Source organism: Rhinolophus sinicus, chromosome 14 (assembly GCF_057876585.1).
Source record: "Rhinolophus sinicus isolate RSI-liver-muscle chromosome 14, RSI-T2T, whole genome shotgun sequence".
NCBI lineage: Eukaryota > Metazoa > Chordata > Mammalia > Chiroptera > Rhinolophidae > Rhinolophus > Rhinolophus sinicus.
In genome coordinates this window covers 106,155,593-106,183,280 of record NC_142514.1, presented here as the reverse complement: position 1 = coordinate 106,183,280, position 27,688 = coordinate 106,155,593, and the positions used below count along the sequence as shown (strand labels likewise).

The following is a 27,688-nucleotide window of genomic DNA, read 5'->3' as shown; positions in this document are numbered from 1 at the left end:
TTCTAATAACCTTATCCCTCCCTGCATTTACAGTTACCTCCATTCACTGAGAAGTTACTCCTATACAAAGTAGCTGTGGAGGTTCACAAACTACTTCTTTGGGCCAATGTTCTTATGACAAAAATATCTCAGGGGTGTGTGTGTGTGTACCATTCAGACAGACACAATTGTGGAAAATCAGATAAACAAAAGAATGAAACCCTACAAAGGGCCGGGAATCAATGCCTTAAGTGACACTTATGTGCAGGCAAGGGAAGAGGATCATCCACACCTCCTTTAACTAATCAAAGATGCCCTTTGATCTGCTCACCTAGTGATTGTTCAGCAACATACTGCGGCTTACAGCACAGATGCTGTTCAGGGTCTGGATGACTTTCCTGGGCTGACCAAGGCCAGAACCTCAGCACAGGTAAAATGGACAGGATGCCTGGCTTCTATTTCCACAGACCAGGCCTAGATGCCTTGTGATGCTCCGAGTCCTGAGGAAAGAGTGCCATCTGGAGGATCTCCATTTTAGAGAGAAAATTGACCATCAAACATGTCACCAACAATTCAGGAGTCACACAGTAGCCAGAGTCACTATCAAGTCACCTTACAGATTTGTTTGCGGCCTTGCCTTTTTTACCCAAAACTAAAATCTTGGGGTACCTTTCTTGAATTTCATTTCTCAAAGTCATTTGTATAGTCCTGATTGTTATTTGGGAAGAGGTTCTAGTTGGCCGACCCATCCACTAAATGAGTCAAGCCTCCTACAGTTCCCTTCCTCCCATAACCTACACACTCTAAGGAAGAAGGTTCTATGCCCATTCCACCTCAAGTTCCCAGTCAGAACAGGTACCTTCAAGGTCCCTGTAAGAGCTGCCCGATCCAACTCCCACTCACTCAATCAGATGGCTCATCCCTAACCAGAATGAACACCCACGTAATCATCAGTTGCCGATTGCCTTGGCCAGGGAAGGACAGATTATGTCCATTCTTTGCGCCACGGTATTCAAACTATTTATTAGGGGGAGTAGTCCTGAAGACGGAGTCTACACAGCCTCAGAAGAACTATAATACGGTTTTCTGTGCTCCTGGAGGGAAGGAAGGAGTGAGGAGTATGCTTTTCAGTTATAAGAGATCCCACCCCCAAATTGCTATACCTGTCAAGCTACAGGAATAGCTTTTATGAACAAAAGAAATCTGATCTGTGTAACAGTCCTGTGATGCATTTATTTCAGTTGTCCTGTTCCCTATCCTCTCAATTGCTGAGAGAAGAACGCTACCTGAAACTGAATTTTCAAAAACAGGTATTTTCTTCACCTGTGAAAATGGCCCTTTCCTCCTATCTCAAGAAAGACATCTTCTTTGTTCTCAAAAACCTAAAGTTGGTTCAGGCAATTATTTTTTCTGTGAGTTCTCATAGTAGGACACGTCGAGTACAAATAGCTTGTCATTAACGAGAGCTGAGTTCTGCTATAAAAAGAAAAGCAGTCTTCTTTGTTAATCATTCTTCTATAATCCCTAAATATGTAAAAGAAAACTAAGCAGCCAGAATGACTAGGGGTGAAGCCAGAACTCAGAATGGAAGGGTGAAGGCAGGACGCCTGAAGGCAGGAGGAAGAACAACCTGTCCTGTGTGCGCCAGGGGTCTACAGGGTGGGGGAGGGGGACCTAGGGAAACATGCCCACGGTACTGAAAACTTCCTCCAGACAGCACCTTCCTCAAAAGCACATAAAGCTCACACGGTTAACTCTATTTTCAAGAGGAAACCATATTTCAGAATGAAGACATACAATCCAGAGCCCTACAGAGACCCAGAATAGCCTTAACATAATATATACGTCCAATGGCTGCAAAGAGTTAAAAATACAGTAAGTTGAGTTGAAGGATTACTTATGTCCACCAAGAAAGGATACAGAGCCGAGTTAGTGCCTCATGGCACATGCATGCTTACGTAACACTGGCAATTTAAAACCTTTGCCATTTGATAAGGTACAGTGGAACTAGAAAAGGGAGAAAAAATAATTCAACCAAGGAAAGAATTTAGATGAAATAGCAAAAATACCAAAAATTTATACTGAAAGTCCTAGGAGTCCTAGGGATTCTGAGAAATTATCAGATGGTATTATGAATAAAGAAGATAAGTCAGTCAGTTCTGTGAGAATAATAAATGTCAATAAAAAGAATGGCATAGAAGGTAAGAAAACATGGTCTCTTGTACAAATGCTTCCATGTTATTATTAAAGACACTCACCACTTAAAAGCATTATTTATTGGACAAAAATCTTAAAGGAAGTCTTCTTAATTCCTGCAAGGACAAATATGGTTCCCCTACCCCCCCAAAACATACATCCCATTTGCTTACAAATTCTTTACCCTGACTCTTGGAATCTCCTGGATTCCTTGATCCAAGGCCAGGGCTGACATATACAATGGATACGGTTCCCAGAGGACTCTGGAGGCAGCAGGAAATAACACTGCCCTACAGTTTCTGATCAAGAGATGCTGGCTAGAAAGTCAACAAACTAAGGTGCTTCACTTAACATCTCAACATCCAATTCTTCAACGCGGCCTCATGCAGGCCAGGAGGTAAGGTGTTCTTAGGTGAAATAAGACTTCCATGATACACTGGTGCACCAAAACCAATGGGTGATTCCAAGAAGTCTCTACAGGAGTAATTATGCCAAGAGAAGAATCCACATAGTCAAGACATTGCTTTCTTAGGAAGGTGGAGCTATTTAATCTTAGCAAGGGCAGCTGCTCTTCTTTCTGTGTTCTGGAACAAGGCACGAATTAAAGCTTTTACTTCACTGGAAGAGAATGCAGCTGCCAAAGGCCCTTTTCCATCTGCCCACCTGTAAAATAAAAGATAAAATTCTATTTTCAATTATGTCTCTGAAGTGTAAGAAAGATTTAAAAATTGCTCATTTGATCCCAAATACTTACAAGGTCTGACAATTAAGTTCGCAAACTTGTTGCAACGATGTTGCTAATCTTTTTTGATATCAGAGGGATTATTCATTATGAATTTGTACCAACTGGACAAACAGTTAGCCAAGTTTCCTATTTGGAAGTGCTGAAAAGGCTGCATGAAAAAGTTAGATGAAAACGACCTGAACTTTTCACCAACAATTCATGGCTCTTGCATCACGACAATGCACCAGCTCACAAAGCACTGTCTGTGAGGGAATTTTTAGCCAGTAAACAAATAACTGTATTGGAACACCCTCCCTACTCACCTGATCTGGCCCCCAATGACTTCTTTCTTTACCCAAAGATAAAGGAAATATTGAAAGGAAGACATTTTGATGACATTCAGAACATCAAGGGTAATACAACAGCTCTGATGGCCATTCCAGAAAAAGAGTTCCAAACTTGCTTTGAAGGGTGGACTAGGCGCTGGTGTCAGTGCATAGTTTCCCAAGGGGAGTACTTCAATGGTGACCAGAGTGATATTCAGCAGTGAGGTATGTAGCACTTTTTCTAGGATGAGTTCGCGCACTTAATTGTCATGCCTCGTATTTGCTTTAAATGGAAATAAAACGAAACAAATCTTGTCATCCTTCCCCTTTTTTATGTATCCACCACTCAATCTCTTTGACTTCTTCTGCTTCTTGGCTGCATTTTGGTATCGGCACAGGCAGATGAAGAGACCAAGTTAGGAAGATAAGACTACTCTTCCTTATTGTATACTCACTAAGTCCCACTTGAACTTGACAATTAAGACCACATCCTCATGTTATATAAAGTACTGGGGTCTGTAATTACTTTAAAAAGAGCCACAGCCAACAAATTTTAACTGACAAAGGATTGGTGTAAAAAAATACATAGACAACTCCCATGAATCAATAATGAAATCACAAACAACTCAGTAGAATAAAGAGAGAAAAACTATGAACAGGAATTTTACAATAGAAGAAGAATGAATGATCAATAAAAAGATGCTCAATGTCATTAGAATTTAGGAAAATGCAAATTAAAATGACAGTGAGCTACCATTTCACACCAATTAGATTAGCAAAACGTTTAAAGTCTGATAATACCAAATACTGGTAAAAAGGTGAAGTGACAAGATAAATAAATTATGAAATATTTGTATAATGGAATATGATACAGCCGTGAAAATGAACCACCATGAATGGATTTCAAAAACAAAATACTGAACAAAACAAAGCAAGTTACAGAAGATTCCACTTATAGAAAGTTCAAAAACAGGCAAGTCTAAACTTTATATTGTTTAGGGATATGTGCAAATGTGGTATAACTATGAAGAAAGGCAAGGGAACAACACAAAATTAAGGTAGTGGTTACCTTTGCTGGGGAGCATTTGGAGAGGGGTACGAAGGGTCTTCAAAGGTACTGGTAAAATTTTTCTTCAGTTGGGTAATAGGTACACAAATATTTATTTTACTTTTTCTTTAAACTGCAAGCATACATTATACATACTGTACTCCTTCATATATATACATATAGATTTTATCATTTTAAAATGTTTAAACTATTAATACATAACTGGAGGTGATTTCTTTGGTAAAATACTTTTCTCAGTTATTATTCTTACATTTACTGAAATCTCTGGGAGAAAAATAATCTTTTGGGCAGAAAAAAGAAGCTAAGATATACCAGTATTGTAATTTTTCTCATAGCAAGGAATTATTGATCATTTTTAGGCTGTAAGAGGACCCTTTAACAGCAGAAAGAAAAATTCTCATCTGCGGCCTTCTGGAGTCTTACCTAAAAAATCCTATTACCCACTAAGGATTTGTAAGTAATAAATCAAATTTTGTACTAAATATAGTTTAAGGTATTTTGATGTGATTTTGTTCAAGTAGAAATCTCATTTACAGTGTTTTAGAATGGACAGTATTTGCTGAGAACAATTCAGACACATCTAGGATGGCCGGTCTAATATAATTGGCATCTGTAATAAACCAAGCTAAAGCAGATAAATAAGTAGCTATAGGGACAGAGAGGGACCTTAAGGCCTATTCAGGGAGCTCCCTATGCAAGGTATGCGTACTCGTTAATAATCTACCAAGACAATAATAAAAGCATCCATAGGTATGTAACTAACCCACATGTATTCCGCTGTGTCCAGTAGCGATGATCTCCGCACACTCATATGATACGATGTAGATAGCACACAACTACTGGGCACAGCAACATCAACTGATGGTGTTCAGAGAAAACATCATCCACTACATTTCAGAAAAGATGAGTCCCTTCCATGTGTTGGCGCTTAATCTCTAAACCTACTGTACTCCTTGCAGAAAAACTGCTGGTCAAACAATGGTTTGAGGCTGAATAATACAAATAAAATTCACTTCTCCATGAACATGTAAAAGCCAATGCTAAAATGCATCTGCTGTTGGTTAAAATGGGCAACAATTTCCATCTAGGTTTCAGAAGGTTGTACTTCTTACAAATGCAAGATCGTTTGTACAACATGCCCAAACAACATGTTCAAGACCAAAATAATATGAAGCATGAAGTGGTCAACAAATACGAGAAAGCGGTAATGAGACCCACACTATGAGACAATGCAAAGGCCCAAGCTACTGCTATTCAATATGAAACTCTTTCGTGAGTAACACTAAGAAACAGAAGGAAATTGTAGTAACTATGTACAAGACTTACCGGGGTGCTCACTTTGTAAGATATATAAATGTCTAATCACTGTTATACACCTGAAATTAATATAATATTATTGTATGTCAACTGTAATTGAAAAAAAATTTATAATCTCTGCCCCACACGTATACACAGAAAAAGAAACAGAGAAAAGCACTGCTATCAATGGCACTAATACTCTTTGTAGCTGTGAAGAGATATACACCTCTATGGAAGGGTTATACCCACCGATCCCCAATTTCTTGCAGGCTGGCCTGTAATATTATCATCAATTCTTTGAACGGCATCCATTTTGGCACATAGACTGGAACCTCTTCTTGATATTTCTTGTTCTTGTTTTCTTCAGACAGAGGTGCAAATACTTGGGGCCCCTCATCCATCACTGTTTTGCATAAGGAATACAATCTATCACCATCTGCAGTAGAGATGTCCTGGTTTTGCACAAAGGGAACACAAAAGAATAGAATTGGGCCAGCTTCGTAGTAAGGAAAGGGCAGTTCTTTGGTGCGTGCTGTTCAGGGGGTCAGCCACATTAAGATGTTTTACCAACCAGCACATCTTACAACTAGATACTAGATTTCATCAGCTCTCTGGCAATACTTCTAAAGCAAGAATGACACAAAATGTGTTTCAACAGATTGTCAGTAAGTTAGTTTGCCTGCATGAAAGAGCCCATTTCTCCAGAAGAACATAGCACAACTTGCTGCAAAGCAGGGGATGTTATTACAAATAAGAGTTTAGCCAATCTGTGCTTTAGAGGCATGAGGTGGCAAAGTGCAGATGACATTTGCACTATCACACATATAATCGCAACTGCAGGAGTGTGTTGGGAAAGTGGTGCCTGCACAAGGCTACATTTCACTTTACTAAATTAAACTTAGTTCACTTGCAAATAAAATAAATATATGACTCCATAGTTTACTGTCCATCTCAGGACTACACAGTTTCCTACCTCCTCATTCATAATTTACACAGATGCTAGAGGGACAAGTGGTGTAGTCCTACTTTCTTATATAGACATAAAAGATAGAGATTAGTAAGTCTCCAGGAAGACAGGATTAAGACAAAACTTAAACCAACAAAAAACCAGTATAATGAGTTAGACATAAAACATGAACAATTTCTTCTACCATCTGTATTAACTAAAAATGAGACTTCAACACTGTTTTAGTAAAGTGACAATCTGGAACAAGAATTGCATCTTAAGTGTGGTGAGGCATCTAATGGCTCTTACCTCTAGGGCAGTAATTCTGCCAATGATCTCAGAAATTGCAGTATTAAGTAAAGTCCCCATAGCCTTGCAATATATATTCACTGGCAGGACATCCTGCCACACAGTTCCAAGTCTCTTTAGTTGGTGCAGCACCTGTCAGAAGAATATAGCAATTTACACGGAAGAGAGATTGTTGCAACTTCTACTTTCCAGATTTACATTTATCATTTGTGTGTTTATTGGAGAAGAGGCATTATATAAAGGTGAGGTAAAGTAATCAAGAATATGTGTTTCTTGAATATTAAACCTTAGTGACATCACTGCTAGATGTAAAGCAGACTTATCTTGAGGATGGAAAAACTATAGTAAAAAGATAAATCACGTAGGAGAGAGGGGCATTAAAATGAAAGCTAGTATTTCAAATTTCCCAAACCCAAGTTCATGGGTTAAATATTTGCTATGACAGGTTTATTAATGACTACCGTGTTTCCCCGAAAATAAGACCTAGCCAGACAATCAGCTCTAATGCATCTTTTGAAGCAAAAATTAACATAAGACCTGGTCTTATTTTACTATAAGACCCGGTCTAATATAATACAAATAATATGACGTGACGTGACGTGACGTGACGTGACGTGACGTAACGTAACAAACATAACATAACATAATATAACATAATATACCGGGTCTTATATTAATTTTTGCTCCAAAAGACGCATTAGAGCTGATTGTCCGGCTAGGTCTTATTTTCGGGGAAACACGGTAGTCACACTATTGGGGTAATGGAAAGGTAGCTTCACTGTTGGAAAGGGAAAGGTCACAAATATGACTGTAAAATGTATCCAGATTTTCCAATGGGGTGTGGTGGGGAATCAACTAATCTACCTGTACATATTCTTTGCTGCTTAAAAAGAGGCGGGGGTGGGGGGGTGGGGGGTGGGGAGCATTTAAAGATAGAGTTCAAATTCCAGAGCTAACAACAGCCTCCCACCTGACGAACTGCTTTACTTGCTGCAGAATAGTTTTCTTCATCATCCATGTTTGAAAAGTTCCGAGCACTTGATAATCTTTCCAGAAGTGCTCTTTTCTGTGCCCGCATTTGGGCCAAAAAACACTCTGTCCCTATGATGAGAAATTAGAATAAAGAATTCTAAAAGTTGTTCAGTTACACACTGCAAATAGAAGGTGAAAGAGAAGCATGTACCATGTATTTCTTCAGCCTACTTGAAAACACTTGCTAGATAACATCATAAAGCTGCCCTAAGCTTACTATAAAGAATCACTTCTAATACCGTGTTTCCCCGAAAATAAGACCTAGCCAGAACATCAGCTCTAATGTGTCTTTTAGAGCAAAAATTAATATAAGACCCGGTCTTATTTTAACATAATATAAGACCGGGTCTTACATAATATAAGACTGTGTCTTATATTAATTTTTGCTCCAAAAGACGCATTAGAGCTGATGGCCCAGCTAAGTCTTATTTTTGGGGAAACATGGTATATTAGCTAGTTCCTCAAACCCCCCCTCAGAATAATAAGTTTTTCCTAATAGTTTGTCCAGAATCAGATAACAAAAATTACTCATATAGAAGCAGCAGCTACTTATTTTTATGATAGATCTATACCACCTAATGAAGTCAGGAATTGAAAACCTAAGTGAATCATATAGATTCTCTGCTTTTCTTAGGCTGTTATAGTAAACATATTGATTTACCCCACATTTTATTTTTTTATTTTATTTTAAATAATCCCAAGTGAAGCTAAGGGAGGTAGAAGAGGAGAGAGCAATCTTGAGGTTTTGCAAAACAACAAGCACAAGCTCTTACCAACAATTCTAACAGAACTGTCACAATACAAATCATATTATTTGTCATTCTACTGACATAACTCTGATTTGGTGAATTCACTGCACACCAGCAATGCAGTTTGGAAGTTTAATGTACCATGAAATCATGTCATAAAAAAGTAATGCTTCCACAAAGAATGCATTCACTTTATAAAATTAAATAACTGGGAACACTTGCAAAGTAAATGCCCTCCCACTTTCCAATATAGCTCAGGACCACCACCTAATTTCTAATCGCCTCATTCACAAATTACAAAGATACCAGGCTGAGAAGCTGGATAATCAATATGCTTTAATAAATTTAAGGCGTCAGTTACCAAGTCTCCTGAAGCCAGGTACCAGATCAACAAAAGTAGTGGTGCCATCACAAAGAATGGGGGCAAGACGTAATCTGAACTGATGCCCGAGGGTCAGCAAGTGATGAGCGATGTACATACAGTTGTTGTGGTGAATGGCAGCCAACTGGGGCAGTTTTTGAAGATTCTCCCTAGTACAGGAAAAGGGGTAGAAAAAGAAAGAAATCACCTGTTTCTGAAGTTGGGGTTGATGAAAAGTTACTACTCTTATAATTATTTCTAGGCTTTAATCATTGCCTGCTGTATAAATGCTGTACATAACAAGATATTACCCCATCATTCCCACTCCCATTCAATCAGAGTGAGGTTGTTCTGCCTAAATGTGATCTTTTCCTATAAAACTATCCCAGTGATTAAAAGAAACAGTAAGGCAATTAAGATGTTTACCTGTGTCAATTCTTTGTATTGGAAACCTAGCATAGCTATAGGTAATAAATCCCTTGAAATTTAACACTGATAAATCCGTGGAAATACAGATGCACTTCCCCTTTCTCCAAATTCCTATTTCATTTATATAATGAAGCACTTAACTATTTCCTAATTTACTAATTTAGAGTCACCTGGGAAATTTAAAATATATGTTTAGACTTCACCCCAAACAAATTAAATCACAACCTCTGGCTGAAGCCAAGTTATCTGTATGTTTTAAAATCTACCAAGGTGATTGTGATTTTCATACAAGATCAAAAATCGCTGCTCTAAATCTTCCACAGATACTAGTCTCCCTACTCAGCTTGGAATGAGATCTTATCCTTTACTTCTGCTATATATCCACAAGCAGTGATTCACATGCTTCCTGGTTTGCTGATTTAATTAACATCTGGCTAGAACAGACAAAGTCAGGAATTAACAATCTAAGACAGTGGTCCTCATTTTGGGCTACACATCAGAATAATGTGTATGGCTTTAAAAACCACAGATGGCATGGGTCTTACACCAGACTTATAAATCAGTATCTCTAGGGGTAGGATTTAGGGATATATATATATATATAATATACACACATAAACACACACACACGTACGTATATACGTGTGTGTATATACATATATATATTCTTAAAGCTCCATAAGAGATTCTAAAATACTGCAAAAGCTGAGAACCGGAATCTGAGACAGTGGTTCTCAAAGTGTGGTCCCCTGACAAGTAACATCAACATCACCTGGAAATTTCAAATTTCAGACTTTATCCCAGTTTTACTGAATCAAGAAATCCTGGGTACAGGATCCGGCAATCTGCATTTGAACGTGGCTTCCTGGTGATTCTGATGCACACTGAAGTGTGTAAAAAATTGGTCCAGCACAAAGTTCCAAGACCACACACACGTAAAGCTAAGTTCACACCAGTGTGAAAAATGTTTCTAAGCATGGAACTGCTAAGCCACTGTGTCCGAATCTCCAAGGACATGGCTATTAGCTGAACAAAGACGTTTTCTCTTTTCCTTTACCTGACTAAGGAGAAAGTGCAATAAAAATTTTAAACAACAACAAAGAAAACATAAACAAAAATAATAAGGTTCACAATAAATAAGTTCTCTTTTATAACAAAAATAACAGGTGGCCCTATTTAAAAACATCTCAATCGTTCAAAAATCTAAACTAAAAATACTACAAATAATAAACTGATTTTTTCCTTGAAACCAGAGTCCTTGACTAAGGAATAGCTTTGTTGAAGTATTATTTAAAACATTCATAGAACATCCAAAATACTTAATGTGCATAACAAATTAACATTAAAAGAAACTTTTAAAATCCAAGACTTTAGGTAAAAACAGTCTATGAGTCTGACAATTAAGTTTGTGAACTCATCCTAGAAAAAGTGCTACATAGCTCATTGCTGAATATCACTACGGTCACCTTGGGAAGCTATGCACTGACACCAGAGCAATTTTGGAACTCTTTCTGGAATGGTCATCAGAGTTGCCGTATTATCCTTGGATGTCCTGAATGTCATACAAAATGTCTTCCTTTCAATAGTTCCTTTATCTTTGGGTAAAGAAAGAAGTCTTTGGGGGCCAGATCAGGTGAGTAGGGAGGGTGTTCCAATAATTCTTTGTTTACCGGCTGAAAACTCTCACAGTGCTGTGTGAGCTGGTGCATTGTCGTAATGCAAGAGCCATGAATTGTTGGCGGAAAGTTCAGGTTGTTTTCATCTAACTTTTTCTCGCAGGCTGTTCAGTACTTCCAGACACCAACCTTGGTTAACTATCTGTCCAGTTGGTACAAATTCATAATGAATAATCCCTCTGATACCAAAAAAGGTTACCAACATAGTTTTAATTCTTGATTTGGACAAAACTTTTTTGGTCATGGAGAATTGGCTGACTTCCATTGTGCACTTTGATGCTTTGTTTCAGGGTCGTATTGGTACACCCATGTTTCACCACCAGTGACAACACAGCCCAACACATCGTCTTGCCTCTCCAAAAATCTTGGCAAACTTCAACTCTCCTTTGCTTTTGGTCATCAGTGAGCTCCTTCAGGACCATTTTTGCACACACCTTTCTCATGCCAATATTTTCAGTTAAGATTTTCCTAACTGGGAGTTATGCCATAAAAACGGCAGCATGAAGTGAGCCTCTTGAAATCTCCCAAGGAATTTACAACAAATTGAACAACTATAACTCCACAAAGGACTCCCTGTGCAGCAGACAGGCAAGACTAAGAGGCACTGTGTGGACAGAGTTCCAGAGAGCAGTTTCCAGGCTCTGGGGGGAGGGTGCTGGCTTGGGTGGTGGTGGGCCGTTGACTGTACCCGGTTGACCAACTAGCTGCTGATGTAACTGCCGCAACTGCGCTAGTTGGTTAGAATTTCTGGAGATTAAGAACTCAACAGAAGAAATGAAGAATGAAATAGCCAGCTTAGGTAGTAGAGTTGACCAGACGGAGGAAAGAATCAGTGATATTGAAGATAGAAACCTGGAAATGACATGGATGGAAGAAGAAAGACACTTGAGACTTAAAAGAAATGAAAGAACTCTACAAGAACTTTCGGACTCCATCAGAAAGAGCAATATAAGAATATGGGCATACCAGAAGGGGAAGAAAGGGAGAAGGGAACAGAGTATATTCAAACAAATAGTCAATGAGAACTTCCCAAACCTGTGAAAAGAACTGGATCCTAGAATCCAAGAAGCAAACAGAACACCTAATTACCTCAACCCAAAAGGCCTTCTACAAGGCACATTGTATAGAAGCTATCAAAAATCAACTACAAAGAAAGAATCCTCAAGACAGCCAGGGAAAAGAAGACGGTAACCTACAAAGGAAAGCCCATTAGATTATCATCAGATTTTTCAGCAGAAACTCTACAAGCCAGGAGGGAGTGGAATACAACATTCAAACTACTGAAAGAGAGAAACTGTGAGCCAAGAATAATATACCCAGCAAAGACATCCTTTAGATATGAAGGAGGAATAAAGACCTTTCCAGACCTAGAGAAGCTGAGGGAATTTTCTAATACATGACCTGCAGTACAAGAAATACTGAAGGAGGCTATTTGACCAGCATAAATAGGGATCATTTGTGACAACCAATACATAAAAGGGGGAAGAGTAAGGCCCAAATGGAAATATGGGAATGGAGAAAGTAGGCATGCTGAAGAAAATGGAGTACTCTACATACGAAACTTTCTTTTACATAAACTTAATGGTAACCACTCAAAAAAAAATCCAGAACTGAAATACATAATGTAATAAAAGAAGAAACAGAGGGAAAAAAAATCATAGAATACCACCACACAGAATAGACAACAACAAAAAGGCAAAGAGACAATGGAGACAGTCTTACCAGAAAACCAAAGATAGAATGATAGGAAATCCTCACATATCAATAATCACCCTAAATGTAAATAGACTGAATTTACCAATAAAAAAAGTAGCAGATTGGATCAAAAAACCAAACCCAACCATATCCGATCTCCAAGAGACACATCTCAGCTACAAGGACAAGCATAGACTCAAAGTGAAAGGGTGGAAATTGACACTCCAAGCAAATGGTACCCAGAGAAAATCAAGTGTAGCCATACTGATATCAGATGAAACAGACTTCAGGATAAAAAAAGTAACAAGAGACAAAGATGAACATTTCATAACGATAAGGGGGACTATACAACAAGAAGACATAACAGTCATCAATATTTATGCCCCCAATCAGGGAGCACCAAAATATACCAAGAAACTACTAACAGAACTAAAGGGAGAAATTGACAAAACACAGAGTAGGCGACCTAAATACATCATTGACAGCTATGGATAGATCATCCAAACAGAAAATAAAGAATAGCAGCCTTAAATGACACATTAGATGAAATGGACATAACTGACATTTACAGAGCACGTCATCCTAGAACATCAGACTATAAATTTTTTTTCTAGTGTACATGGAACATTCTCAAGGACAGACCATATATTGGGACATAAAACTAGCCTCAGCAAATTTAAGAAGATTGAAATCATACCAAGATATTCTCTCATCACAAGGCTTTAAAATTGGATATCAACTGCAAAAGGAGGCAGGAAAATCCACAAAAATGTGGAGATTAAACAACACACTTTTAAAGAACGGCCGGGTCAAAGAAGAAATAAGAGGAGAGATCAAAAGATACAGAGAAACAAATGACAATGAAAATACATCCTACCAAAATTTTTGGGATGCAGCGAAAGCAGTTTTAAGAGGGAAATTTATACCATTACAGGCCTATCTCAAGAAACAAGAAAAATGCCAGATAAATAACATCACACCTTAAAGAACTAGAAAAAGAAGAATAAATGAAACCCAAGGTCAGCAGAAGAAAGGAACTAATAAAAACCAGAGCAGAACTAAGTGAAATAGAGAACAAAAAGACAATCGAAAAAATTAATATGACAAAGAGCTGGTTTTTTGAAAAGATTAATAAAATTGACAAACCCTTGGCTAGACTCACTAAGATAAAAAGAGAGAAGACACTAACAAACAAAATCAGAAATGAAAGAGGGGAAGTTATCACGGATGCCACAGAAATACAAAGGATCATCCAAGAATACTATGAAGGACTATATGCCACCAAATCCAATAACCTAGAAGAAATGGACAAGTTCTTAGAAACATATAGCCTTCCTAGACTGAACCATGAAGAACTGTAAAATCTAAATAGACCAATCACCAGTAAGGCAAAAGCAGAGAACCATATGATTTCACTGATATGTGGTATATGAACCAAAAACAAAAGAACAAGACAAACAAATGAGAAACAAAAATTCATAGACATAGACAATAGTTTAGTGGTTACTAGAGGGTAAGGAGGGGGTGGTAGATGAGGGTAAAGGGGATCAAATATATGGTGATGGAAGGAGAACTGACTTTGGGTGGCGAACACACAATGTGATTTATAGATGATGTAATACAAAATTGTACACCTGAAATCTATGTAACTTTACTAACAATTATTACCCCACTAAACTTTAAAAAAAACAAACAAAAAAAGATTTTCCTAACTGTTTCTCTATCAATGTTTACTTGACCTGCTATGCTTCTCAGTCAGCCAACAGATTTTGACACAGAATTTGACAAATTTTTGCAATGTTTTCGTCAGTTCTGCTTATTACTGGCCGCCATGACCTCTCTTCATCACTGACGCGTTCTCTCCCCTCATAAAAACCTTCAATCTTTGTACACTTTCCTTTTCTTCATGGCACTATCTCCATAAACTTGGATTAACATGTCCCTAATTTCACTTCCACTCTTGCCAAGTTTAACAAGAAATTTAATGTTTATTCGTTGCTCTAATTCAAGCTCAGACATCCTTGCGACAGCACACAAAAACACGCAATAATGAACATCACTCAGCAAGACACTGCCACACGACCACAGCTGTGAGACACTGACATACCAAGGTTATGGAACCTTACCGAGCTGTTTGTACAGTGCTGCCAATGTAAGGGCACGGTGGCAAGTTCACGAACTTAATTGTCAGACTTCATAAGATAGCTAGGAATAGTGGCTGCTAATATTCGACAGTTAAATGGCAATCTCCTGTGGTATTAAGTTTACAAAGCTATGAATGCCAAGAGAAAATGTGGTATGTTTACTATATAGCAATACGGAACAATGGTCTTTTGGTTTTATAACCAAGTAAAGTGAGGCAGTTCTGAAAATATCTACCATCAAAACCAGGGTAAAGCTCTTTTGAGTTTTTAAATTTGCATTACCCACTATACTGTAAAATTACAGGACCCTTATTAATTAATAAATAACCTGTGTCTTTTATACACGTTTTAAATGGCTTACTGCATTTTATTGTAAATTTTAGTAACTAAAATGTCTTTAGTGGGAATATTACTGGTTTTAACTGGACTTACAAACATTTTAGACATACAATATTATACAGAAATCAGATACAGTAGCACTTACTTATGATATGTTGGTACAACATCATGGAACAAATGGAAGATATTCCTCACTGAGTAGAAAAGTTGAACAGCACTAAAAGGAAAACAGTGTCAACAGAAATGCATAAGGTATACTGGAAATGAGAAAAAAATTCAAACTAGTGCACCTGAAGTGAGTGAGAGTCAGCAGTTAAATCGACAGTGGAGAGAATACCTGGCTTGGTCACTGCTAAAAACACCATTAATCTAGATTGAAATATATTCTCCACCAGTATTTTCTAACTAGATTGCAGTCCTAAAAACCTGGATCCATTAGTAATTTTAAGAATAGCAGCATTCAACCCAAAGCCTTTTTTCCATTTATCAATTTGTGTTCTGCCCGCACCCAGAGTATCCCTTTAGTAACAAACGGAGCTAAGCCTCAAGCAAATGTTACCCTACTACTGACGCACTCTGCAAAGGGCAAAATATCAATAAAGGCATTCACTTGGTTCTTTTAGAATCAGCCTGACTTTCAGCTTTCACCTTTTCTCCTCCTTACCCCAATGCAAGGAGATGAATCAACATTTCTAGAATAGACTCTAACCTCAAGTTTTTTTGTCCTTTATATCTGCCCTTAGAACACCTAAAGATAATATTATAATGCACTTAGAAAGAGCAAATACAAGGTGTAGCTTACTTCTACACAAGAATATCTTAAACTATGTACCCTGAAAAAGTCACAGGAGTTCCACAAATATTTAGAAAAATAAGTTATGGTTACTATACCCCAAAACAGTTACGACTTGATTACTACGATATCTGATTAAATTATTTCATTTTATTTTTGCTACATATGTTATTTTTTGAGGTTTAATAATATAGAAGTGGTTTATTATAGTGTAGTTGTGTTTTTGTTTGTCCTGTTAAAAACTATTTATTTTAGTCAAAAGAATGTCCATAGACATTCAGTATATAAAAATATTGTTGGTGTTCTGAGTTCTCAAAAAATTTAGAAAATATTGCCTTGCACCCCTAACTTCTGATCAGGTATAGTTCAAATGAACGCCATGTGAAGAAATAGTCACTTCTATATTTATTCTGCCAAAGGAGTACATGATTTTTTTTACATATATTTTTCTTCCTACTTATATTTAAAAGTGGATGGGCTTGGGAATATAATGATTCATTAAAGTCACAGAAGTATCTTGGTAAACATGTTCTTTCTTGGGCTGAACAAAATAGACGGGTTTGTTTATATACGGACATAAAAACTAACAGTTTGGAAGCCCATCTAAAGATGCAATTTGATTAAGTCCAGCCCTAACTGAAATAGTTTTCTACTATGAGGATGAGAAGTAAAAAACTGCTACAATAGATAACAAACTAAAGAGGCTTTTGTAAATCTGTTCTACAGCCAACTTGGGCTACAGCCTGCCATTTTCTCTTTAATTTAGTCTAGGAGTAGGGAAGATGCTTACAAAAAGAGATTCAGTATGAGCTGTGAAACAGAGTTTGGGGTACCCTGTATACAAGTGCAGATTGGAAGAAATCACCCTGGAAGGGTGAAATCAGATCTTTGGTACATTCCAGTCTTTTCTTTCAACCTTTGGCTGCCCAACAAACTATTATGGCTTTAAAAAATAAGCATTTAAAATGGAAATTAATTAGGGCCTGGATTTTAAAAGGTAAAATAAATGTTAAGTTAAATTAAAAGGCCAGAGCAGGCTGGAGCAGTTGGTACAACTATCACTACCAATATTACCACCGCCACCACATTAATAAACATTTGAGTATTAATCATTTTCCAGGTAGCATTCTAAATTCTTTATACGTGCTTTCTCATGTAATATCATTCAATTCAAATAAAAAGTAAAAATTAAACAAAAATTTAAAAGCTTTTTGTTAAAAAGTAGCAATTTTTAACATCAAAATAACTTACTTGTCCATCCATATACATGCTTCTATTTCTTAGACCTTGTTGTAAGATGTACGTTGTTGTAAATAAAACTTAATTATCAATATATATCTCTGTGCTACACTGACTTTCTAGAAAAAAATATTAACTAATGGGATAAGAAAACCCAACGAATTCCAGCTAATTTTCTTACTAAATGTCCGTTTAGATAGGCATTTAAGCAAGTCATTGCCATTTTCAAACTCAGAACTCTTACCACTGATCGCTGCTGGTTGTTGCCTCTAGTAAAGTCTGATAGGCGAGTTCCATTAATTTCTTTACAGACTCACTGATGTAGCATGGGGGCAAAGCAAAGGAATGCTGGTCCAGTGTATTTTCAGGCTGTAAATTCACCACTTCATTGTACTGAGTTGTGGACATTTTCTGTACTTGTAGCTTGTCATCCTCATCAGGGCGAGGTAAGTCAGGCACACTTATCTTCGAATCAGGAGTAATCTAAGAGTCAAACAAAGAAACATAGAAAATGCACTATCTTCAGAATAATCCAAATGCAAGCACACCATGAAAAATAAGATATTGGTTGCTTCCATGATGATAAAGCTGTGGCTCTACAGGATAATTAAAAGATCTGAGTATTTTAATGACTGCTCAAACTTGGGTTGAGAGCATATCACAAGTAAGCAATCCCCTTCACTGTGCCATTCTTCCAATTCTTCTGTACATTTTTTTTTATTAAAATTTATTAGGGTGACAACTGTTAGTAAAATTACATAGATTTCAGGTGTATAATTCTGTAATACATCATCTATAAATCCCATTGTGTGTTCACCACCCAGAGTCAGTTCTCCTTCCATCACCATATATTTGATCCCCTTTACCCTCATCTACCACCACCCCCTTACCCTCTGGTAACCACTAAACTATTGTCTGTGTCTATGAGTTTTTGTTTCTCATTTGTTTGTCTTGTTCTTTTGTTGTTTGTGGTTTATATACCACATTATCAGTGAAATCATATGGTTCTCTGCTTTTTCTGTCTGACTTATTTCGCTTAGCATTATACTCTCAAGATCCACCTATGTTGTCATAAATGGTCCTATTTCATCTTCTGAAATTTAAAAGCTTCTGCACAGCAAAAGAAACCATCAACAAAATAAAGAGGCCACCAACTGAATGGGAGAAGAATTTTGCAAACAATGCCTCCGATAAGGGGCTCATATCCAAAAAATACAAGGAACCCATGCAACTCAACAACAAAAAAACAAACAACCCAATTGAAAAATGGGCAGAGGACCTGAAGAGACATTTCTCCAAAGAGGACATACAAATGGCAAATAGACATATGAAAAATACTCAACATCACTAATCATCAGAGAAATGCAAATCAAAACCACAATGAGATATCAGCTCACCACAGTCAGAATGGCTATCATCAACAAGACAAATAGCAACAAGTGTTGGAGAGGCTGTGGAGAAAAAGGAACCCTCATACACTGTTGGTGGGAATGCAGACTGGTGCAGCCGCTATGGAAGGCAGTGTGGAGGTTCCTCAAAAAATTACGAATAGAATTACCATATGACCCAGCCATCCCTCTCCTGGGTATCTACCCAAAAAATCTGAAAACATTTATCCATAAAGACATGTGTGCGCCAATGTTCACTGCAGCTTTGTTTACGGTGGCCAAGACATGGAAACAACCAAAATGTCCTTCGATAGATGAATGGATAAAGAAGTTGTGGTAAGAAAAGATATCCATCCTTAATCTTGATGACAATAACAAAGCTGTGAAACTGGCCCAAAATTTCAGGTAAATGAAAGGACCGTCAAAAATCATCTTTCTCAGATTAGACTAGTAGATAATTGCAGGCCAGTATAATTTTGTGTTCTTGTCATAAACAAATCATTTCCCAGCAGGAACACACATTGGCTTAGTCAAAGGAAAAGCTCAGACTAGCCTATCCTCCACTTAAGAATTCCAAACCAAAACCAAAAATGCCTCCCTAACATTTATACAGAATGAAAATTCCCACTTGGTCAAAACGAAAGGAAAGAACACTAGACTGCTAGTCTGGAAACATCAGTGATAATTTTTACCCTAACTTTTGACGAAGTCATTTAACCTCTGTGGACCTCCATTTTCTCATGTAAAAGGATGAAACTGTATTGCAATAATGGTTTTCAAACTTTGCTTCTCAAAGATGCCTAAGGGGCCAAAACAAAGGAGAGATTACGCAGGCAGAAGCAGCCGGTCCCCTACTCCCATGGCAAGAAGAGCAGCTCTGAGGCGGCTGGATGGCTCAGTTGGTTAGAACATGAGCTCTGAACAACAGGGTTGCTGGTTCGATTCCCACATGGGCCAGTGAGCTGCACCCTCCACAACTAGATTGAAGACTATGAGCTATCGCTGAGCGGCTGGTGGGACGGCCGGATGGCTCAGTTGGTTAGAGTGCAAGCTCTCAACAAGGTGGACAGTTCAATTCCCACATGGGATGGTGGGCTAAGCCCCTGCAACTGAAGATTTGAAACGGCAACTGGACTTGGAGCTGAGCTGCGCCCTCCACAACTAGATTGAAGGACAACAACTTGGAGCTGATGGGCCCTGGAGAAACACACTGTCCATATATATATATATATACACACATACATACATACATACATACATACATACATACATACATACATAAAGAGCAGCTCTGCTCTGCACATACTGGACCTCTACAGAAAATTCCAAATAGAAAAAGGTGAGTCTGATAAAAATGTCATCAGATTTGCCTTCCTAATCTGTAAAATGGTGTAATAGTGTCTACTTTATAGGGCTGCTGTGAAGCTTAAATAAGAATACAAATGTCAGGGATGTGGCAGTCAAAATTATGGCTAAAATTAGAATGCAAAAGAATGACATAATCAAGTGATATTTATGGCAGGGGGAAATAGCCTACAGGAAAGTTCCTGGTACTAAGCAGATTTCAGCTCCCTTAACAATCCAAAATTACTTCAAATGTGCTAATATCTGTGCTCTCAAACGGCTAAATATTTTGTTGAAATGGACACGGTAACAGGGTAGCCCCAAGGAAACTGAAGGATGGCAGAAGGGATAGAGGTAAAAAGAGCCCAGTACCTGCAGTGACAGAAGAAAAATGGCTGAGGAATTTTCTATTAAGGGGTTACCTTAATCTATGTGTTGCTTTAATCTAAGTATTACCTTACATTTACCAAATATTATTTTATATATGTAAAGAACGAAAAGAAAAAAATATATAGAGAATTATCTAAGATAAAAACAGTAAATTACCCTCAATGCAAATTAATTAGTCCACTGACTTCGCTGATAACTTGTTTATACCCTACATAGATCACATCTTTTTGTTTGTTTTACTATGTTAACTTCAAAACTATTAGCCAAAAGATAAAGTCAACATTTTCACAATAGGATACAATCTCTGGACATAAATGAAGCCTAATTATACCTGTCACAAAATTGTATACTAAAAACTCAAGTAATAAAGTTGAGAAAAATGAACAGGTTGATATTTCAACAATAGTAATCCATTATATTGCATAGACTTTTTCAATTTATACAGTGCTTTCATGTGCATTATCTTATGTGGACCACAAATTCCCTATGAAAGAGGTAGATATTAGGACCACTTTAAGGTGAGAAAACTAAGATTTAGACGATTAATAACTCCCCTCAGTGAATTCGGCACCGGTCATGCTCTCTTCCACTCCACCATATTCATCTCAGAAATGAGCTGCTTCCCAAATACAATGTAATACCCTATAACTGCAATACCTTCACAGTGTTGTGAATTTCAGAGGTCATTAGGTTTCTGGCTGCCACAATCACATCCTGACACTTCTTGTTAGCAAAATGAGAATTGATGTTACGGGCATATTTCAGCAAATCAGTAGTATCTCCTTTTAAAAATCTCATCTCCTTTAAGGCATTTTCAAATTCTTCAGTGGACTGTATAATCTGAGAAAAACAAAAATAAAAGAATTATATACATATTATTACATTTCAATATTAAAATTTCAAATCCAGTGTATAGAAAATAACAAGAACCAGCTGGTCATTAAGTTTTACAACAAACCATCAATTATTAGGTATAAAGATAATATACATTTTTCCAGCCTTAAATTCATTAGGAAGAGTATCTTAAACAGAAATTTCTGACTACTGAGTAAAACTGCAAAGACCTTTAAAATAAATATACTTAGTTTTTTAGTGTTCAAGGAAACACTAAAAAGAAACAAAAAAGTGTCACATAATAACTACCATAGCTAATATAAGTATAAATAAAAGAACAATTGCTTTTCAAAAGTATCTTAATAAAGAAAATATATTTAATAAGAAAAGATACTTCCCAATCAAATAGTAGGAAGCCGGAAGAAAAAGGAAGTTATAGAGAATATAACTTCCTTATTAATAATTTTCTTAAAGATGTCACTGAAGAACAAAAGATCTTTCTAAACAACAAAAAAAGAGAGAGACACCAATAGGAACCTACAGTCTCTTTAAACCTTCTGTGATATCTCTGCTCTTACCTCCTCATACTGCTCTAATTTGCTGCTATTTGTTGGGATAGAATAAACCAAACAGTTTTTAATGAGGCACTCAGACAAGTCCTCCCAGATCATGTCACCAAGCATCTCAGCCAATATGATCTTAGATGTTTTTTCATTTTCTAGATCAGTATCAAGCGGCAAATCTGAATTCAAAAGAAAAAGTTTTAAACAAGAAAGCATTCACAGTATGGATTATTCTCAAGTTCCCTAGGTTTCTAGAATTCTTTAATTTTAAGATAATGGGGAAGAAAACAGCACAGATAATACTACAGCTATCTCAACTGATTGCATGGAACAAAGCATGACATACAATTAGTATTTTATTTTCACTGCTCAAGCGAATCATTTGCACTATATTACAGCCTGTACTGTGTAACAATAAGGTATTAAGCCATCTACATTATAACCATCTACTACTAATCTACTGATCTGATTATATGACAAGCACTCAAATGTTCTGCATACCAAGTTGAAACTTCAGAATAAAACCCCAGGCTCTCTAATAATGAATAAACACTTTTTTCATCTCTGCTTGGGCATTGAGTGTTTATCCTGAGTAAAATATCAAACACCCTACATTATAGCATATCTAGTCTAGCAAACAGAATACTCAATAACTCTTCTATGGTATACCCAATGGTAGTTTTTTCCAACACATTTTGAGGGAATTACATTTAGAATATATTACTATTAATGAATTAAAAGTTAAGAATCAGTGACCAATGTAGAGGGAAGAGTAACCATAAAAGGAACCAGCTATTTTTAACCTAGTTCTGATTCACCAAGAAGACCTTAGAGGATAAGAACCTTAAAAGAAAGTGAGTATATTAGCTCAGAGCCTTGAGATACATTACAATATCTAAAGTACAGCCCAACACTGTTCAGGATGATAGCCACAAGCCATAATTTGCTACCGAGCACTTGAAATGTGGCTAGTATGACGGCGGCACAAGAAAATTTTTTAAATTTTTAATTAAATTCAGCCTAAGTTTAAAAATGGAAGCAAGGGTGTGTGGTTATAAAGGGTAGCTCAGGGAGCTTTGCGGTGATAGAATAGTTCTGTATCTTGATTGTGGTGGTAGTTACATAAATTTACACATGATGAAATTGTACAGAACTATACACACACACAATTGAGAGCGGGTAAAACTGGTCAAATCTGAGTAAGTTCTGCAAATTACCTACCGTGTTTCCCCGAAAATAAGACCTAGCCAGACCATCAGCTCTAATGCGTCTTTTGGAGCAAAAATTAATATAAGACCCGGTCTTATTTTAATGAAAGACCCGGTATACTATAATATAATAATATAATATAATACTGGGTCTTATATTAATTTTTGCTCCAAAAGACGCATTAGAGCTGATGGTCCGGCTAGGTCTTATTTTCGGGGAAACACAGTTGTAGTATAGTTACACAAGATGTTAACATTGAGGAAAATTGGGTTCACCCTTCAGGATACATGGGAGCCTTCTGAATAAAAATTTTAAACTGAAAAAAAAAAAAGAGAGAGAGAAAGTAGTGTAAAATACTTTTCTATTAAACACAGTCTTGTTGTTTCGATATTGAACTATTTCACTTTAAGCACTGAGTCACATAAGCTATTATGCTGTCCTGTAGTCCTCCTGTTAGGAACATACATCACTTCTAGTATTTCCAATCTAGTTAGTATAAGCAGATTCATTCCATTAGAATGATGTTTTGTTCTATGCACCAGTGCAACACTGTAATGTGTTTATCTGAATATTTAATGCACACAGCACAAGTTGTAGTGATATCTATATAAATTGTAAAAGGTAGTTAAATTGAAATACTTATTACTTTAATGATATAATTATTTTTCTAGTTGAGGAAAACAACTATTGCCAGACTTCTAAATTTAAAATTAAGGTACACTATTGATGCAGAATCATAAGATGCAGAAGCTAGTAGAACTGCTACAACAGTAAAGGAAAGAAAAGACAGACTGGAAGAAAATACGTAACAAATTTCAAATAAAAGGCAGCTGCAATTTGCTAAAACAGCAAAACAAAAAACCTGCTTGCTTGCTATGCAAAAACTTTTTAGAATAATAAATAATATTAAGAGACATTTTCAGCAAACTTGATGGGAATTTATTAAGTTTTTATTTATTAAGTGTCCTATCAGAAAAGAAAGGACAAAATTAGTCACCTGAAATCACAATTAAATGTCTAACTAAAAATGTAATTTTAACAGGACCTGAGCTTATAACTTCGGCCAGCTAAAAGCCACCTGGATTCTTGTACACACACACACACACACACACACACACACACCTACACCCACACACACCCCCCCCACACACACGCACAAACATTTTTAGATAGAGAGATGGCAAAAGAAGTTATTTCAGTTATGAAAACTTTGTTATAAAATTATGAGAAAAAGACATTTTTAAAAATGTGAAAGACCTTCACTATAGAAGACTGAATCTTTATCACAATAAATATCAAAGATCAATTGATTCAATTTTAGAAAAACTGCACACTTTCTTTTAGCTTTACATTCTTTAAGTACATTTTGCCAAAAAGGACCTCCAAACTTACAAAGAAATATTGTCAGTTCACTGCCTTAAACATCAAACTTGTAACATATTTTGTAATCTTAAAAATTCCATGATTATATGACAAAGAATAATTTCAGCTGGATATAGAAAAGTCATTTCTATCACAACAGCATTCAAAAGATACGTTAGGTAAAAAAAATACAGATTTATAGGAATTTTAAAACAAGAGACTGATGATCCCCTTATTGGTTATCTCCACTGCATAATACATATTGTTTTTTCTTGAAAGAAACACTATGAAGTGTCATGAATATAGGTGTTAAAATCATTCAGTATATATACATGCAAACACTATAAATTATCACTGATTTATTGAGCTGTTGAAAAAAATAGAAGGCAATAAATATGATGACCTTATGTTCTTTGCCAAGGTTCATTAGTTGAGTCTGGAAGAGTTTTACAAAAATCTACTGTACCGTTATCTTCAAGATTTTCTTGCAACAAAAGTAATGTTCACCAAATATTCAATAATCAGAGATGATAAGTGGTAATATACTTTGTTTTCTCCTGAGATCACACTGCGTATGAACAAGCTAAATGTGAAGTTCCAAAGAAAGTTCATTTGTGACCTCGCTAGACAGAAGCAAAAATTTATGTTGAAACTAAATCTTTTCATAATACAAATCAATGTTCATGTAGGTACTCATAAATTTTTGGTACTCAATACAGCTATTGGAAAACTTTTCAGTGCGTGTTTGAAACAACTTGGGTATGGAACGTACTTTTTCAACAGTAAATTTTATGACAGTCTAAATACAGATCAAGTATTTCCAGGGAAAATTTGCCTCTGAATTGAGATATACTGTAAGTATAAAATATTCACCAAATTTGGAAGAGTCTGTATAATAAAGGAATGTAAAATATCTTATTAATAATTTTTATATTGATTACATATATTGAAATGAAATTTTGTATATGTTGGGCTAAATATATTGTTAAGTTCAAGTTTCACTTAACTTTTTTTATTGTGGCCACTAGAAAAGTTCAAATTACAGTATGTAGCTCACATTTTATTTCTTTTAGACAATACCGATGTAGACAATAAACTGAAATGCAGGCACCATCTTAGTCAAGTGCTATAGCAGGTGGTACAGTGTCTTGCTCTATAAAGATTTGTTGAATGGATATATGCATACATATCAGAGAAGAAAAAGATAAGTATAATACATTGGTGTGATCACACCATAAAAAGCATTTTGTGTCCTTTTTTCCTTTAAGATCATATCATAAACATTTCAAACTATCAAAAAGTATTATATTTCTATTTTGCTTAATTTTTTACTAGTAAATGGCACTAAATTTTGTCATATTTCCCACATCTAATGATGTAACAATATGCTGACATAAGGAACTGTCTGATTGCTTTCTTATGCTGAACCATCTTTGCACTCCTAGAATAAACCCTTGGTCACAATGTGCCCTTTTTAAAGGTACTGTTGGAGTGTTGTTTTTTTATGTTTGCATTTATAAGTCAAATGTAAAATCCTACTATAGAGTTTTCTCTGAGTAAGCTATATTATATTTTGGTATTAAGTTTATGCTGGTCTTTAAAAAATTAATTAGGGTACCTTTCATCTTTTTCTATCGACCAAAGAGCTTGATCAACAAAGAATTATCTGTAATTTGAAGAACATATAGAATTTAGCCATTGGTGCCTGATTGTTGCCTTTTTAGTGCCAAATCTTTCCAATTTCTTCTACAATTGTATGTTCAGAGTTTCTGCTTCTTGGTAAATTTTAGTAACTTATACTTTCCAGAAAAGCATTCATGGCAACAGCAAAACATGCTTGTTGTGACAAGACCAACACCATTAAGGTTTATAGAGAAAAAAATCCAAATTTGCCCTCTCCATACCCACAAGCTGATCTTTCCTTCCTTGCCAATTTTGTTTGGTTGGTACTCCTCGCTTAGATTCATATGTACAGAGGGTGTCAAAAAAAATGTATACACATTTTAAGAAAGGAAAAAACTGCATTAATATATACTAATAACAAAAGATGAATACAAGTCATGTTTGACTTCATTAGTTACCAGAGGTGCTCAAAGTGGTTACCGTCAGCATCCAGACACTTCTGAAATTACAGTGAACTACTGCTTGAGCAACGTTGACCAAACTGTTAACACCTCTTAAAATGTGTATACATTATTTTGGCACCCCCGGTATATACGAGGTCTGATAACTAAGTTCGTGAGGTCGATGCAACAATATTGCTAAATTTTTTTGATATCAGAGGGATTATTCATTATGAATTAACACCAACTGGACGAACAGTTAACCAAGTTTACTATTTGGAAGTGCTGAAAAGTCTGCGTGAAAAAGTTAGACGACCTGAACTTTTCACCAACAACTCATGGCTCTTGCATCCCGACAATGCACCAGCTCACACGGCACTGTCTGTGAGGGAGTTTTTATCCAGTAAACAAATAACTGTATTGGAACACCCTCCCTACTCACCTGATCTGGCCCCCAGTGACTTCTTTCTTTACCCCAAGATAAAGGAAGTATTGAAAAGAAGACATTTTGATGACATTCAGGACATCAAAGGTAATACGACTACAGCTCTGATGGCCATGACTAGGCGCTGGCGTCGTACATAGCTGCCCAAGGGGAGTACTTCGAAGGTGACCGTAGTGATATTCAGCAGTGAGGTATGTAGCACTTTTTCTAGGATGAGTCTGCAAACCTTAATTGTCTGACCTCGTATAAATTTGCCAAATACACACACAAGCACGCTTACGCGCACAGACATCATGTGGACTGAATTGTGTCCCTCTCCCATTAATATGGGGAAACCAGGAAACTTCTAGGATTCTACTTTCCAGTATTTCAGCATTATAAGTAACATTGTGATGAACATCCTAATACATAAATAAATGGTTTTATGTATTTAAAACAATTTATTAAAGAAAGAAACAATTTTTCTTTAGGACAGAATCCTAGAAGTTGAAATTCTGGTTTAAAGGATAAATTTTAAGGGTTTTTACACATTTTGTCAAATTCTTTGTAAAATAATTTTCATTCTCTTCTTTTAAAAGCTCCTTTGTTGTTGGTATAAAATGCTTAATAATAACGAAAACTTGGAATAAAAAATATATATTAAACATAAGAGGAAGGGCAAAAGCCTTTATACAGTTTCAGAATAACTAAAAGCCAAGAAAGTAGAGGATTCCAAAAAGAATTAAAGAGTCAACATACGATTTCCAGGTTCTATTTAGATCAAGAAGATAAAGCAAGGGAATGTT

The 27,688-nt window shown here is 36.3% G+C and overlaps 2 protein-coding genes across 5 annotated transcripts in view; both read right to left on the bottom strand.

The window, feature by feature from the left end:
- The window catches only part of TMPRSS5 (transmembrane serine protease 5), a 35,955-nt gene extending 33,466 nt beyond the window's left edge, over nt 1-2,489 (bottom strand). For all 3 annotated transcript variants that reach the window (XM_088791448.1, XM_088791449.1, XM_088791450.1), the window contains exon 1: nt 2,360-2,489. In XM_088791448.1, coding sequence (XP_088647574.1) covers nt 2,360-2,410 — 51 coding nt within the window. In that variant the 5' untranslated portion in view covers nt 2,411-2,489. The remainder of the gene's footprint in view (nt 1-2,359) is intronic.
- Nucleotides 1-27,688, bottom strand: part of ZW10 (zw10 kinetochore protein) — a 62,970-nt gene that overhangs the window by 22,507 nt on the left and 12,775 nt on the right. Inside the window, exons 8-16 of one of the 2 annotated variants that reach the window (XM_019753348.3) lie at nt 21,840-22,003; nt 21,085-21,267; nt 17,550-17,788; nt 15,419-15,490; nt 8,991-9,160; nt 7,819-7,949; nt 6,849-6,980; nt 5,843-6,045; nt 2,241-2,838 (exon numbers count right to left, since the gene is read on the bottom strand). In XM_019753348.3, coding sequence (XP_019608907.2) covers nt 2,718-2,838; nt 5,843-6,045; nt 6,849-6,980; nt 7,819-7,949; nt 8,991-9,160; nt 15,419-15,490; nt 17,550-17,788; nt 21,085-21,267; nt 21,840-22,003 — 1,415 coding nt within the window. In that variant the 3' untranslated portion in view covers nt 2,241-2,717. Of the gene's footprint in view, nt 1-2,240; nt 2,839-5,842; nt 6,046-6,848; nt 6,981-7,818; nt 7,950-8,990; nt 9,161-15,418; nt 15,491-17,549; nt 17,789-21,084; nt 21,268-21,839; nt 22,004-27,688 lie in introns of those variants that run through there. The other variant, XM_088791447.1, reaches the window with a different exon arrangement.